Below are 16,858 nucleotides of genomic sequence, written 5' to 3' on the forward strand. Positions count from 1 at the left end.
CTGAAGCTCCTCCAGCTCCACCACCAGGGCAGGGTCTGCCCCCACAATCTTTTCCTCCTCCAGGCTGTGGTTTTCTTCCGCCACCTCATCCAGCAGGATTTTTTGCATTTGGAATGACGAAAGACAAATCGCCACGAAAAGTTGCAATTGATCCATCCCGTCCAATGAAGCCTCTCTACTGGTCAAGAATTCAGATAAGCAGCAAAAGGTAATAAGATTATGCATAGACTATTATGCTTTTACTAACATTATTTGAGCAACCTCCTCGTACTTAATTGAGATATTTAAAATCACATTTTAAATTATTTGGACTTGAGTAACACTAAGTAAATAAAAAAGGGAAGGTGGCTCAACCGTAGCTATCAAGGGAAGTCAGGGATAGTATTAAAGCCAAGGAAGTGGCATACAAATTGGCCAGAAATAGCAGCGAACCCGGGGACTGGGAGAAATTTGGAACTCAGCAGAGGAGGACAAAGGGTTTGATTAGGGCAGGGAAAATAGAGTACAAGAGGAAGCTTGCAGGGAACATTAAGACGGACTGCAAAAGCTTCTATAGATATGTAAAGAGAAAAAGGTTAGTAAAGACAAACGTAGGTCCCCTGCAGTCAGAATCAGGGGAAGTCATAACTGGGAACAAAGAAATGGCAGACCAATTGAATAAGTACTTTGGTTCGGTATTCACTAAGGAGGACACAAACAACCTTCCGGATATAAAAGAGGTCAGAGGATCTAGTAAGAAGGAGGAACTGGGGGAAATCCTTATTAGTCGGGAAACTGTGTTGGGGAAATTGATGGGATTGAAGGCCGATAAATCCCCAGGGCCTGATGGTCTGCATCCCAGAGTACTTAAGGAGGTGGCCTTGGAAGTAGCGGATGCATTGACAGTCATTTTCCAACATTCCATAGACTCTGGATCAGTTCCTATGGAGTGGAGGGTAGCCAATGTAACCCTACTTTTTTAAAAAAAGGAGGGAGAGAGAAAACAGGGAATTATAGATCGGTCAGCCTGACATTGGTAGTGGGTAAAATGATGGAATCAATTATTAAGGATGTCATAGCAGAGCATTTGGAAAGAGGTGACATGATAGGTCCAAGTCAGCATGGATTTGTGAAAGGGAAATCATGCTTGACAAATCTTCTGGAATTTTTTGAGGATGCTTCCAGTAGAGTGGACAAGGGATAACCAGTTGATGGTGGTGTATTTGGACTTTCAGAAGGTTTTCGACAAGGTCCCACGCAAGAGATTAATGTGCAAAGTTAAAGCACATGGGATTGGGGGTAGTGTGCTGATGTAGATTGAGAACTGGTTGGCAGACAGGAAGCAAAGAGTAGGAGTAAATGGGTACTTTTCAGAATGGCAGGCAGTGACTAGTGAGGTACCGCAAGGTTCTGTGCTGGTGCCCCAGCTGTTTACATTGTACATTAATGATTTAGACGAGGGGATTAAATGTAGTATCTCCAAATTTGCGGATGACACTAAGTTGGGTGGCAGTGTGAGCTGCGAGGAAGATGCTATGAGGCTGCAGAGTGATTTGGATAGGTTAGGTGAGTGGGAAAATGCATGGCAGATGAAGTATAATGTGGTTAAATGTGAGGTTATCCACTTTGGTGGTTAAAAACAGAGAGACAGACTATTATTTGAATGGTGACAGATTAGGAAAAGGGGAGGTGCAATGAGACTTGGGTGTCATGGTACATCAGTCATTGAAGGTTGGCATGCAGGTACAGCAGGCGGTTAAGAAAGCAAATGGCATGTTGGCCTTCATAGCGAGGGGATTTGAGTACAGGGGCAGGGAGGTGTTACTACAGTTGTACAGGGCCTTGGTGAGGCCACACCTGGAGTATTGTGTACAGTTTTTGTCTCCTAACTTGAGGAAGGACATTCTTGCTATTGAGGGAGTGCAGCGAAGGTTCACCAGACTGATTCCTGGGATGGCGGGACTGACCTATCAAGAAAGACTGGATCATCTGGGCTTGTATTCACTGGAGTTCAGAAGAATGAGAGGGGATCTCGTAGAAACGTTTAAAATTCTGACGGGTTTAGACAGGTTAGATGCAGGAAGAATGTTCCCAATGTTGGGGAAGTCCAGAACCAGGGGTCACAGCCTAAGGATAAGGGGTAAGCCATTTAGGACTGAGATGAGGGGAAACTTCTTCACCCAGAGAGTGGTGAACCTGTGGAATTCTCTACCACAGAAAGTTGTTGAGGCCAATTCACTAAATATATTCAAAAAGGAGTCCTTACTACTAGGGGGGGATCAAGGTGTATGGCGAGAAAGCAAGAATTGGGTACTGAAGGTGCATGTTCAGCCATGAACTCATTGAATGGCGGTGCAGGCTCGAAGGGCCAAATGGCCTCCTCCTGCACCTATTTTCTATGTTTCTATGTTACAAGTTTGTGCTGCTTTGAGGGATTTTAATTGACCTTCAAGCCCATCGGTCTCCAAATCAACTGTAGATTTCTGGAGTTTTTGCTCACTTCAACCCACTTGCTTGGGGAAATGCCAATGTAAACAAAGTTAGTTTCACAAGTGGTATCCAAGATTGGCTTTAAATGTGACCTGAAATATGTTGGAACACAATTCATTAGTTCTTCCATTGTAATCAGACAACACTTCTTAAATGTTATTTGATGGAAAACCATATCCTACTTGTTAGATTTCTGGTCAATCCCTCCCCCCCTCCCCTCATAATTCATTCCCTGTCCCACCCCCCACTCTGGCACTGCCACAAAAGACAGCTTCTAGTTCAGTTTAGTGTGACAATGTCGTGATGATCTCAGTATATCCTCTTCTATTAAAATTAACCAACGCTTGTAATTAGAGGCCTGGATTAATAATCTGGAGGCGTGAGTTAAAATCCCACCATGGTAGCTGGGGAATTTAAATGCAATTAATTAAATAAATCTTGAATTAAAAAGCTAGTATTAGTAATGGTGACAATGAAATGACTGGATTGTTATATAAACCCATCTGATTCACTAATGTCCTTTTAGGGAAGGACATCTGCTGTCCTTGCCTGGTTTGGCTTATATGTAACTCCAGACTCTCAGCAATATGGTCGACTCTTGACTGCCACTCAGTTGTCCCAAACTATTACAAAGAACAGCTGTTCAAGAAGGCACCTCACCACCACCTTCTCAAGGGCAATTAGGGATGGGCAATAAATGCTGGCCTTGCCAGTGACGCCTGCATCCCATGAAAGAATAAATACATTTTAAAAAGATATACCTCTTTCAACAAGGCTTAATTTTTAGGGCTTTTTTTAAATGTGTTTTTCCAGTGTAATAGGGGAAGTTTTCATTAGTAACTATGTTTCAGTGGGAATTGAGGTGATTGTTGGCAAAGGGGAGTTCCACAACGCAACCTGTGAAGATAGTAGAATCACTAACAGCAACTTCTGGATTTCTGTGTTTACCTGCGCATGTGTGGACTCCAGAAGTTGCTGCCACTTTCAGAGGGGTAATGGTGGCAAATGTCATCATTACCAGCACAAAATCCAGGCCAACGTATATATTTCTCATTGTCAAACATTTTTGTGTTGAGTTTTTAGCTCCTATAAATCCTCTGTATTGTAACCTTAGGCAATACAAATGAGTGGGCGTACCTATACTTGCAATCAAAATGAATAATGCCCCACCATTTGCTCTTAGTAGCTGTGAAGTTTTTCACAGCAAATTTGTAGCACAACTGTAAATAGGGTACTCATTACCAAAAGGGGAGTTATGGGTTTAGAGAGGACCGCTAAATATTGTCACCTGTAAGAAAGCCCTGGGACATGAGGTAAGGTTTTGATCCAGATTGACTTTGTTTACTTGCAATACTTGAACGCAATCCTGCTGTTGATGTAAAATTGGCTTTTGTTCTGTGAATTTTAATAGCAAAGAGATTGCGGCTTTCAAGGATCATTGCCAAACACTCTATTTGCAGACAGAAATATGCACACGTGATACTATTCCATCATCAGTTCGGCACTGTCTTTTTATTTCCCTTTTGGAAATATTACAAAGGCAAAGAAAAAAATTAAATCATGTTGCAGCATATGGACGCTGTTGTGCTACGAATTAGTTTCAGCAGCCATTGTAGCAGTTGGGAGCAGGCAGTTCTAGGCCAGAGCCTGCTTGAAAACTAATGCACATGGTGATGTTGCCATCTCCTCTGCCCCTCCTGTGTTTTGTGGGCTCACTGTGATAATGTAGTGCTACTGTTGAACATCTGAAGTCTTAACATTGTTTACTTGTTGCAATGACAGATTGATCTTTGCCACTTTTCTCGTGAGAAAAATAAAAAAATGGCTCCCTCTAGGAAATAGGATGGTTTCCAAAATCTATCCTTGGAGTACCACGTTTGTGCTGCTTATACCAGTACTGCCTTTTTTTCTGTTGCCTTTATGATTTTTTTTTAAAACAGCTGTCAACTACCTTTCTTTTTTGCCCAGTTCTGACGTGAATATAAATGGTACCAGAAACAAAAGCTATTTAATCTGCCAGTATGTTTTAATCACCAATAGGTACTTGTTTTCATTCATGAAAGTTGTAAATAACTGCAATTTTAAAGTTTTTTTTTGGATCAAAAACTTTCATTTCAGCATGTCCAATAATTAGTAATTGTAATCACATGCAATATCAATGTAGATGAATATACCAGCGCTTTCAATCATTTGGTTTCTCCGTGGTACATAGGTCCTGCACACTTCTATATATATTTTTGAGTAAGAAGGGGAGAGAAGGGAAATAAATGCTTCATAATATTGCTAACTTAAAGTATGGAGCTAAATGTCGAGTGCAGTTATGTGTGTTTGTGGTTTCCTTCGACAGGGAATAATGCAGACATAAACGGTCTTATCCTTCCTGTTTTATCTCCATGCAAGTGAAGTTTTTTAAATATTCGTTCATGGGATGTGGGCGTTGCTGGCAAGGCCAGCATTTATTGCCCATCTCTAATTGCCCTTGAGAAAGTGGGGGTGAGCCGCCGCTTTGAACTGCTGTAGTCCGTCTGGTGAAGGTACTCCCACAGTGCTGTTAGGGAGGGAGTTCCAGGATTTTGACCCAGCGACGATGAAGGAATGGCGATATACTTCCAAGTCAGCATGGTGCGTAACTTGGAGGGGACCTTGTAGGTGGTGATGTTCCCATGCGCCTGCTGCCCTTGTCCTTCTAGGTGGTAGAGGTGCTGTCGAAGAAGCCTTGGCAAGTTGCTGCATTGCATCTTGTAGCTGGTGCAATATACTTTAAAATAGTGCAATTCCCGCTGCAAATCTCAAGTTTAGAATATAAATGAGTGACCCAAACAAGCACTTCTTCACACAAAGGGTAGCGGGATCCCACAGTCCCTTGGGAGCACCTGTATATAAGGAGGCCTCACAAGCTGGAAAAGCACTCTGAGATCTGTAATAAAGGACTACGGTCACACCTTACTTTGAGCTTGCAGTATCTAGTCTGACTCTTTATTAAAGACAGAACAATTGGTGACGAGATACAGATGATGAACCCCACCGCAACAATGCAGAGAACCGTGGGCATCCTGGAGAAATTTTCCGAGGGAGATGATTGGGAAACCTTCGTGGAGCGACTCGACCAATACTTCTTGGCAACAAGCTGGAAAGAGAAGCGAACGCTGCCAAATGAAGGGCAATCCTCCTCACTGTTTGCAGGACACCAACGTATGGCCTCATGAAAAATCTGCTCGCTCCAGCGAAACCCACGTACAAGTCGTACGATGAGTTGTGCACACCGGTCCGGGAGCATCTAAACCTGAAGGAAAGTGTTCTGATGGTGAGGTATCGGTTCTACACGTACAAGAGGTCTGAAGGCCAGGAATTGGTGAGCTACGTCGCTGAGCTAAGACGCCTTGCAGGACATTGCGAATTTGAAGGACACTTGGAGCACATGCTCAGGGACTTCTTTGTACTTGGCATTGGCCATGAAGTAGTAGTTCACAAACTTTTGACGGTAGAGATGCCAACCTTGAGTAAAGCCATAGCAATAGCCCAGGCGTTTATCACCATCAGTGACGATACCAAACAAATTTCTCAGCACACGAAGGCTGCTGCAAGTACTGTGAACAAAGTCATGTTTTCGAATCGAAATGTACAGGGCAGGAGTTATACGCCTGCAGCTGCATGTTCGCAAATGACTGAGTCCACCATCAAGGGCGGTGAATACAAGGCCATTAACACATTGTTGGCGCTGCGGGGGTGATCATTTATTTCCATTCATGCCACTTCAAAGGATACGTTTGCAAGGGCTGTGGAACAATGGGACACCTCCAACGCATGTGCAGACAAGCTGCAAACTCTGCTAATCCTGCAAACCACCATGTTGCAGAGGAGGGCAGATCCACGGTGGATCACGACGAACCAGAGCCTCAGACCGAGGAGGCAGAGGTATATGGGGTGCACACATTTACCACAAAGTGTCCCCCGATAATGCTTAAGGTTGAATTAAATGGACTCCCGGTGTCCATGGAGCTGGACACGGGCGCAAGCCAGTCCATATTGAGCTAAAAGACTTTCGATAAATTGTGGTGCAGCAAGGCTTCAAGGCCAGTCCTGATTCTCCTTCGCACTAAACTGAGAACGCACACAAGAACTGATTCCCGTAATCAGCAGTGCTACCGTAAAGGTCTCCAACGATGGTGCGGTGCACGAGTTTCCCATGCTGTTTAGTAGGAGCTGGCTGGGAAAGACACGCTGGAACTGGGATGACGTCAGAGTGCTTTCGCCCGTCGACGACACCTCGTGCCCAGGTCCTAAACAAGTTCCCTTCGCTGTTCGAACCAGGCATCGGGAAGTTCCAAGGAGCAAAAGTGCAGATCCATTTGATTCCGGGGGCACGACCCTTCCATCACCAGGCGAGAGCAGTACCTTACATGATGAGAGAGAGGGTGGAGATCAAGCTGGACAGGCTGCAATGAGTGGGCATCATTTATGCCGATCGAATTCAATGAATGGGCCAGTCTGATTGTTCCAGTCCTCAAGAGAGATGGCACCATCAGAATCTGTGGTGATTACAAAGTAAGTATCAATCGTTTCTCGCTGCAGGATCAATACCCGCTACCAAAGGCAGATGACCTATTTGCGACGCTGGCGGGAGGGAAAACGTTCACGAAGCTGGACTTAACCTTGGCCTACATGACACAGGAGCTGGAGGAATCAGCGAAAGGCCTCACCTGCATCAACATGCACAAAGGTCTCTTCATTTACAACAGATGTCCGTTTGGGATTCGATCGGCCACGGCGATATTCCAGAGGAAAATGGAAAGCTTGCTGAAGTCGGTCCCGCGCATCGTGGTCTTCCAGGACGACATCTTGGTTACAGGTCGGGACACTGTTGAGCACCTTCAGAACCTGGAGGAGGTTCTTAGTCAGCTTAATCGTGTGGGGTTCAGGCTAAAACACTCTAAGTGTATTATCCTGGCACCTGAAGTGGAGTTCCTGGGGAGAAGAAACGCGGTGGATGGCATCAGGCCCACCGATTCGAAGACGGAGGCAATCAAGAACGCACAGAGATCACAGAACATGATGGAGCTGAGGTTGTTTCTAGGACTCGAGCTATTTTGGTAACTTCTTACCGTGTCTTAGCACATTGCTAGAACCCCTGCACTCTTTACTGCGTAAAGGAGATAAATGGGTATGGGGTAAAAGCCAAGAAAATGCCTTTGAGAAAGATAGAAAACTGTTATGTTCAAACAAATTGCTTGTGTTGTACGATCCATGTAAGCGTTTGGTACTAGCATGTGATGCGTCGTCATACAGGGTCGGGTGTGTATTGCAACAAGCTAATGAATTTGGGAAATTGCAACCGGTTGCTTCTGCATCCAGAAGTCTGTCTAAGGTTGAGCGAGCCGACAGCATGATTGAAAAAGAAGCGTTAGCGTGTGTTTACGGGGTAAAGAAAATGCATCAATATCTGTTCGGGCTCAAATTTGAATTGGAAACCGGCCATAAGCCGCTTATATCCCTCTTTTCTGAAAGCAAGGGGATAAATACGAATGCATCAGCCCGCATCCATAGATGGGCGCTAACGCAGTCCACATACAACTACGCCATCTGCCACAGGCCAGGCACAGAAAACTGTGCCGATGTTCAGTAGGCTGCCATTGCCCACCACAGGAGTGAAGGTGGCACAGGCCGCAGATTTCGTTATGGTAGTGGAAGCATTCGTGAGTGAGCAATCACCTATTAGCGCCTGACAGATTAGAACCTGGATGAGCCAGGACTCCTTCCTGTCCTTAGTAAAAAATTGCGTGCTCCACGGGAGTTGGTCTAGTGTCCCGTTAGAGATGCAGGAAGAAATAAAGCCGTACCAGCGGCACAGAGATGAAATGTCTATACAGGCAGATTGCCTCCTATGGGGTAATCGGGTAGTGGTGCCAAAAAAGGGCAGGGACACCTTAATTAGTGATCTCCACAGCACCTATCCAGGCATCGTAACGATGAAAGCGATAGCCAGATCCCACGTGTGGTGGCCTGGTATCGATGCAGACTTAGTCCTATGTGCACAAATGTAATACATGTTCACAGTTAAGCAATGCACCCAGGGAGGCACCACTAAGTTTATGGTCCTGGCCCTCCAAACCGTGGTCCAGGGTCCATGTCGACTATGCAGGCCCATTCTTGGGAAAAATGTTCTTAGTGGTTATAGATGCGTATTCCAAATGGATTGACTGTGTGATAATGTTGGCAAGCACGTCCGCTGCCACCATTGAAAGCCTAAGGGCCATGTTTTCCATGCACGGCCTGCCTGATGTCCTTGTAAGTGACAATGGGCCGTGCTTTACCAGTGCCGATTTCATGACCCGTAATGGGATCAAACATGTCACATCTGTCCTGTTTAAACCAGCGTCCAACGGTCAGGCAGAACGAGCAGTTCAAACAATCAAGCAGAGCTTGAAAAGGGTAACCTGAAGGCTCACTGCAGACTCGTTTATCCCAAGTCCTGCTTAGTTACCGCACAAGACCCCACTCGCTCACTGGGGTCCCTCCCGTTGAACTGCTCATGAAAAGGACACTTAAGACAAGGCTCTCGTTAGTCCACCCTGATCTACACGAACAGGTAGAGAGCAGGCGGCTTCAACAGAATACATATCATCGCGCAAATGTGTCACGCGAAATTGGGATAAATGATCCTGTATTTGTGTTGAATTATGGACAAGGTCCCAAGTGGCTTCCTGGCACTGTTTTGGCCAAAGAGGGGAGTAGGGTGTTTGTGGTCAAACTCAGATTTATGGACTATCCAGAACAACCCACAATAGACTCTAGCTTTTTTGACCCTCCAACATGCACACAAGTGGCAACCCGACCCAGCGGTTGACCACGAAGCAGAACCCATCACCCACAGCAGCCCAGCAGGACTCGCCACCCCCCAGCAGCCCAGCGAGGGCCCAACAAAGGGCTCACCAAAACCAGCATTTGCACCGAGACGATCAACCAGGGAAAGGAAGACCCCAGATCGACTCACATTGTAAATAGTTACACTATTGACTTTTCTGGGGGAGTGTTATGTATGTAAACCTGTAAATACCATGTCTAACCACCAGAGGGCTCATCCCCTGGAGTCCCAAGGAATCCCACAATCCCTTGAGAGCACCTGTATATAAGGAGGCCTCACAGACTGGAGAGGCACTCTGAGATTTGTAATAAAGGACTACGGTCACACCTTACTTTGTGCTTGCAGTATCTAGTCTGACTCTTTATTCAAGACATAACACCTCTCTTTCGAAAGAGAGAGGTCAATTGAAAATTTCAAAACTGCGATTGAAAGATTTTTCTTCAGTAAGGATATTGAGGATTACAATACTAAGGCGAGTTGCTGGAGTTAAGATCCTGATCAGCCATGATCTAATTGATGTATACTGGTGAAATCAGCAGACACATGGCAAATGAAATTTAACATGGGGAAATGTGCAATGATGCATTTTGGTAGGAAGAATGAGGAGAGGCAACATGAACTAAATGGTACAATTTTAAAAGGGGTGCAGAAACAGAATGACCTGGCGATATATGCACATAAATCTTTGAAGGTGACGGGACAAATTGCGAAGGCGATTTTATTTTTAAAAAGCATATGGCAGCCTTGGCTTTATTAATAAGAGGATTAGCAAACAAAAGCAAGGTGGTTAGAGCAAGAAACCTTTATATAAAACACTAGTTAGGCCTCAGCTCGAGTATTGTCTTCAATTCTGGGCACCACACTTTCCTCATCCTGATGGGCAGTCCCTCGGAATCAAGGAAGACTTGCTTCCACTCTTAGAATGAATCCTTAGGTGGCTGAATAGTACAATACGAGAACCACAGTCTCTGTCACAGGTGGGACAGACAGCCGTTGAGGGTAAGGGTGGGTGGGACAGGTTTTCCGCACGTACTTTTTGCTGCCTGCGCTTGTCTTCTGCATGCAGTCGGCGATGAGACTTTAGGAAGGTTGTCGAGGCCTTGGAGTGGCAGCGCACATTTAAGAGTGGTATCAGGGATGAGGGACTTCAGCTAAGTGGAGAAACTGAAGAAGCTGGAGTTGTTCACCTTCGAGCAGAGAAGGTTGAGAGGAGATTTGATAGTGGTGCTCAAAATCATGAAGGTTTGGAGTAAATAAGGAGAAACTGTTTCCAGTGGCCGAAGGGTTGGTAACCAGAGGGCACAGATTTAAGGTGACTGGCAAAAGAGTTAGAGGCGACATGAGGAAACTTTTTTTTTAACATAGTGACCGTTGTGATCTGGAATGCACTATCTGAAAGGGTAGTAGATGCAGATTCAATAGTAACTTTCAGAAGAAAATAGGCTACATACTTGAAGGGAAAGAATTTACAGGGCTATGGGGAAAGAGCAGGGGAGTGGATTGGTTGGCTCCACCAAAGAGCTGGCCCAGGCACGTTGGGCCGAATAGCTGCCTCCTGTGCTGCATCATTCTGTGATTCTATACAATATACTTTTTTTTAAAATTATTTTATTCTGGACAGTTGAATTCTTATACCATTGGGAGTTTCCCAAAAGCAAGTGCCAGTTTGACCGACAATCATTTTTAAACTTTACTATAGAGCTAGCTAGTTCAAACTTGGCTGATTCAGCATCCAAAATCCCACCAATTGTTATTGCTGCCGACACTGCTGCACATTCAGCTTTATTTACAATGTACAGTCCTTTTTGAGTCACTCAAAATACAGTGTATAACTAATGAGTATAAATAACAAACATTACTCGTAACTGAACTCTCAAATAGTTTGAGAAATGATTGTATGGGAGTGATCACAGGAAAAAGTATTGAGTTGAATTGTTTAGTTGATGGCATAAATGTGAAGAGGTTTGTTGTCTGAATCTCATTGCATTTGTTTTATGTTAAGTTCCATATGTTGCTGTAAAAAAAAAAAATGCTCCATAGCTAATTACTTTGTGGCTGAAAATAAGTCCCAATTGCTGCTGTTTTGGAAGGCGTTTTGTTTTGGTGACTGATATCGTGTTCAACATCTGTGATCTATTCGGTTGAGGTATGATGTAATGACTGGAAGATTACCAGAGCTTAATCTGCAGACGGCTGCTGGAAACAACATTTTTTTGTTTCCATACAAGTATTTAACCTGAAGAGCTTTTCAATCGATTAGTGAATTTGCTGTTGTAGGTTACCCATTATATTATGCATTTGTAAAGGTTCCTTGTCTGGGATATTAAAAGGAAGCATTCCCTTGAAACTGCTCATAAGTGCCTGGGGTGATTTTGTTTCCCCCTCAATATTTCATAAGCCAGCACTTGTTTTTGTTAATATTTTAAGCAAATTCATGATTTAAAACACATGTTCCTTCTTTTTAGGGAAATGGAAATATTGCCCATTTGGGCAGCACTAGAAGAACCCCTTATTAATATCCAGGAACTGGAAAATTACTTCTCAAAATCAGCTGTCAAGGAGAGGAAAAAGCCAATTTTAGACACCTACAGCAAAACAAAAACAAAACAGGTAAATGGTCTTTGATTGTAAAGAAATCTTGGCGGAATCCTGCACAGTGAAATATCAAATGTTATATTTTTTATTTTAAAAAAACCAAAAAACGATATGCATGGCAGACTATTCCGGAAGGTCGGATGAAGGGTCACAGCCAAAATGTCGATCCATCATTCTCTTCCAGATGTTGACTGGCCAGCTGTGCATTTCTCACATTTTCTGATTCTGATAGTGGGTATATATTACTGTGTATCTCACCTGTAGCTGGCTGCTCCAAGAATTTGCTTCACATTTATTTCTCAAACAGCATTATGCAGTAGGATGCACTTATCAAGTTTGTTTTTCATATTTACACTACAGGGTATAGTTTCATCCTGGCACCACTAGCAACTCCAATATTCTTCCTATCACTAATCTAGATGCATGTTCACTGCAAAAATGGTGCAACATTATCATCATTTTTTTGCTTCAGAGCTTTATTTAGGACTGTATTCTTGCACACCCTCTCCCTTTTTATAATCATCTGATCTCCATGAATACAGCACGATTGGCTGCTAGGAGTTTGAGATGTGGCTTTCGTTCTCTTGCCCTCTCCCTGTCAGAACATTTCAAGTTTTTGCATGACTGATGATCTTCCAGTGCAGGTGAATAAGTTTCTAACCGCATTATGCAGTAGGATACACTTATCAAGTTTTTATTTTTAAGTTATGAATTCTTTCCTCCTTGCTGTTTACAGGAGGGTAGCTGAGCCAGATGAAATAGGCAAGGAGCTAGAAAAGGGCACATAATTTGAAAAGTCGGCAGATGTATGAAGTTGAATAAGTGCATGTTGGAAGAAAAATGCACTAAATAGTGAATGATGTTGTGTCAGCTAGAGGATGAGGCTGAAAGAATTCCTGGGAGTTTTACACTCCATGATGATGTTCGAAATCAGCAATTCACATAGCAAGTGGAATTCTGCTCTATGTTGCCAAGTCAACAACATACCTATGGAGAGGCCATCAAGCAGCATCGTACTCTGGTCAGTTCCCACCAAGCATATTGCATTCATTTCTGGTCACCAAGGCACGACTTTGTGCAAGCATTGCAGAGAAGGGTTAAGGTGCTAATTTCTAGTTATGAGGAAATATATTTTTTTTTAAAGAAAAAACAACCTAGACTATTTAACAAAGAGCCAGCCCCTTTATGGAGCTTTCATGATGCAAAGTGGAATGAAAATGCTAATATGGATCACTCTCGTAAAACTGCAACTTCAGGGTGAAGAGACGAAGGTGCCAATTAATAAGAAAATTCCGCTAACTATGCTGGGAAGCACTTCTTACAGAGTGACTTAATACTCTGGTCATCTGGGTTGGGTAGAGGAGATCAAAGTTCTGGAATCATTCAAGAAGCAGTTTGATGCTAGATTGGGTGAGGGAGGTGAGTGTAGCTTTTTTTATAGAAAGATGAGCTGGGATGGGCAAATTGTTCCTCCGCTCTAGTTATTTCCATGATCATTCCAGTGCCCCACTGACTTTAATTGTATAGCTTCAAAATTTGTTTCACGTGACTATTAGTACACCAGATTATGCCTGTCCAGGTCATTGTTCACGATGCCAAGATTGTCATTGAATGTGCAACTGGTCTTGCAGTAATGAATATCTAACTCAACATGATAGATAAAGATACTGCTACTGAAATGTTGTATCTAACAAACTCTGTAGTCATCCTTTAGCCTGCACCTCTCCTTTTGATAGGTAGGTAAGGCAAAATTACTCTTGCTTGTTGCCCTGAATTGGGCCTCATTCATTGAGTCCTTCAAAACTCCATATTTGTAACCATTCTGTGTCAATTTAACCCACACTTCAGCCAAAGACCCTGTTGGTTCTTTTTTGTACTGTGTAGCATATAGACTCCTCTCTTCATCATTAGTCAAGTTACCCCAGTCACCCCAGCCAGTGAGCTCCCTGTTTGCTTGTGACTTCTGTGTAATAGGGAAGTTGAAGAAACAAGTGAAGAGATGATGGAAACTGAGCACAAGAAAATGAGATGCAAGAATGTCTTGAGGAAAGGTGGCAAGAAGTCTGGTACCAGGGACGTGACATAGTGGTTATGTTACAGAACTAGTAATCCAGAGGCCTGGACTAATGATCCAATGACATGAGTTCAAATCCCAGCTAGTATCTGTAATGGTAACCATGAAACTAATGAATTGTCATTAAAAACCCATCTGGTTCACGAATGTCCTTTAGGGAAGGAAATCTGCCGTCCTTACCTGGTCTGGCCTATATGTGACTCCAAACAGACAGCAATGTGGTTGACTCTTAACTGCCCTCTGAAATGGCCTAGCAAGCCACTCAGTTGTACTAATGAACAGCGGTTCAAGAAGGCAGCTCTCCACCACCACCTCGAGGGAAATTGGGGGATGGGCAATAACATAAGAATTAGGAGCAGGAATAGGCCACAGCGAACCTCTAGCCTGCTCCGCTATTTAATACGATCTTGGCTGATTTGATCATGGACTCTGGTCCACTTTCCTGCCCGCTCCCCATAACCACTTATTCCCTTATCGGTTAAGAAACTGTTTATCTCTGTCTTAAATTTATTCAATGACCCAGCTTCCATGGCTCTCTTCCATAGCAGTGAACTCCACAGATTTACAACCCTCTGAGACAAGAAATTTCTCCTCTTCTCAGTTTTAAATGGGCGGCCCCTTATTCTAAGATCATGTCCTCTATTTCTAGTCTCCCCCATCAGTGGAAACATCCTCTCTGCATCCACCTTGTCATAGAAACATAGAAAATAGGTGCAAGAGTAGGCCATTCGGCCTTTCGAGCCTGCACCACCATTCAATATGATCATGCACTTCGGTATCCCATTCCTATTTTTTTTCTCCATACCCCTTGATCTCTTTGCTGTAAGGGCCACATCTAACTCCCTTTTGAATATATCTAATGAACTGGCCTCAACAACTTTCTGTGGTAGAGAATTCCACATGCTCACCACTCGGTGAAGAAATATTTCTTCATCTCGGTCCTAAATGGCTTACCCCTTATCCTTAAACTGTGACCCCTGGTTCTGGACTTCCCCAACATCAGGAACATTCTTCCTGCATCTAACCTGTCCAATCCCATCAGAATTTTATGTTTCTATGAGATCCCCTCTCATTCTTCTAAATTCCATTGAATATAAGCCTAGCCGATCCAGTCTTTCTTCATATGTCAGTCCTGTCATCCCCAGAATCAGTCTGATGAACCTTCACTGCACTCCTTCAACAGCAAGAACGTCCCTCCTCAGATTATGAGACCAAAAGTGTACACAATATTCAAGGTGTGGCCTCACCAAGGCCCTGTACAACTGTAGTAAGACCTCCCTGCTCCTATACTCTCATCCTCTCGCTATGAAGGCCAACATGCCATTTGCATTCTTCACCGCCTGCTCTACCTGTATGCCAACTTTCAATGACTGATGTACCATGACACCCAGGTCTCGTTGCACCTTTTCCTAATCTGTCACCATTCAGATAATCTGCCTTCCTGTTTTTACCACCAAAGTGAATAACCTTACATTTATCTACATTTATACCACATCTGCCATGTATTTGCTCACTCACCATGTCAACCTGCAGCCTCTTAACATCTTCCTCACAGCTCACACTGCCACCCAGCTTAGTGTCATCTGCAAACTTAGAGATATTACATTCAATTCCTTCGTCTAAATCATTAATGTATATTGTAAATAGCTGGGGTCCCGGCACTGAACCTTGCAGTACCCCACTAGTCACTACCTGCCATTCTGAAAAAGACCAGTTTATTCCTACTCTTTGCTTCCTGTCTGACAACCAGTTCTCTATGCTGTCAGTACATTACCCCCAATACCATGTACTTTGATTTTGCACACTAGTCTCTTTTGTGTGGGACCTTGTCAAAAGCTTTTTGAAAGTCTAAATACACCACATCCACTGGCTCCCCCTTGTCCACTCTACTAGTTACATCCTCAAAAAATTCTAGATGATTTGTCAAGCATGATTTCTATTTCATAAATCCATGCGGACTTGAACCGATCCTGTCACTGCTTTCCAAATGCGCTGCTATTAAATCTTTAATAATTGATTGCAACATTTTTCCCACCACCGATGTCGGGCTGACCGGTCTATAATTCCCTGTTTCCTCTCTCCCTCCTAATTAATCCCCTCTCATTACACAACACACAGTCCAGGATGGCCAGCTCTCTAGTTGGTTCCTCAACATATTGGTCTAGAAAGCCATCCCTTATACACTCAAGGAAATCCTCCCCCACCGTATTGCTACCAGTTTGTTTAGCCCAATCGAAATGTAGATTAAAGTCACTCATGATGACTGCTGTACCTTTTATTACACGCATCCCTGATTTCCTGTTTGTTGCCATCCCCAACCTCAGTATGACTGGTGGACTGTACACAACTCCCACTAGCGTTTTTTGCCCTTTGGTGTTCCACAGCTCTACCCATACAGATTCCACCTCATCCACGCTAATGTCCTTCCTTACTTATTGCGTTAATCTCCTCTTTAACCAGAAATGCTACCCCACCTCTTTTTCCTTTCCATCTATCTTTCCTGAATATTGAATAGCCCTGGATGTTGAGTTCCCAGCCTTGGTCACCCTGGAGCCATGTCTTCGTAGTCCCAATTACATCATATCCGTTAACAGCTCTCTACGCAGTTAATTCATCCACCTTATTACGAATACTCCTCGCATTGAGACACACAGCCTTCAGGCTTGTTTTTTTAACACTCTGCCCATTTCATAGGCAGATCCTTGGAATTGAAGAAGACTTGCTTCCACTCCCAAGGTAAGTTCTTTGATGGCTGAACAGCAGAGCCGCAGACCCGGTTACAGGTGGGACAGACATTCATCGAGGGAAGTGGTCGGTGGGGCTAGTTTGCCACGTACTCCTTCCGCTGCCTGCGCTTG

At 43.8% G+C, this 16,858-nt stretch overlaps 1 protein-coding gene across 1 annotated transcript in view; it reads left to right on the forward strand.

Annotated features, from left to right (window-relative positions):
• Nucleotides 1-16,858, forward strand: part of fmn2b (formin 2b) — a 596,705-nt gene that overhangs the window by 135,336 nt on the left and 444,511 nt on the right. Inside the window, exons 7-8 of the mRNA XM_070890955.1 lie at nucleotides 52-208; nucleotides 11,797-11,941. Coding sequence (XP_070747056.1) covers nucleotides 52-208; nucleotides 11,797-11,941 — 302 coding nt within the window. The remainder of the gene's footprint in view (nucleotides 1-51; nucleotides 209-11,796; nucleotides 11,942-16,858) is intronic.

This window comes from Pristiophorus japonicus, chromosome 9 (genome assembly GCF_044704955.1).
Source record: "Pristiophorus japonicus isolate sPriJap1 chromosome 9, sPriJap1.hap1, whole genome shotgun sequence".
Classification (NCBI taxonomy): domain Eukaryota; kingdom Metazoa; phylum Chordata; class Chondrichthyes; family Pristiophoridae; genus Pristiophorus; species Pristiophorus japonicus.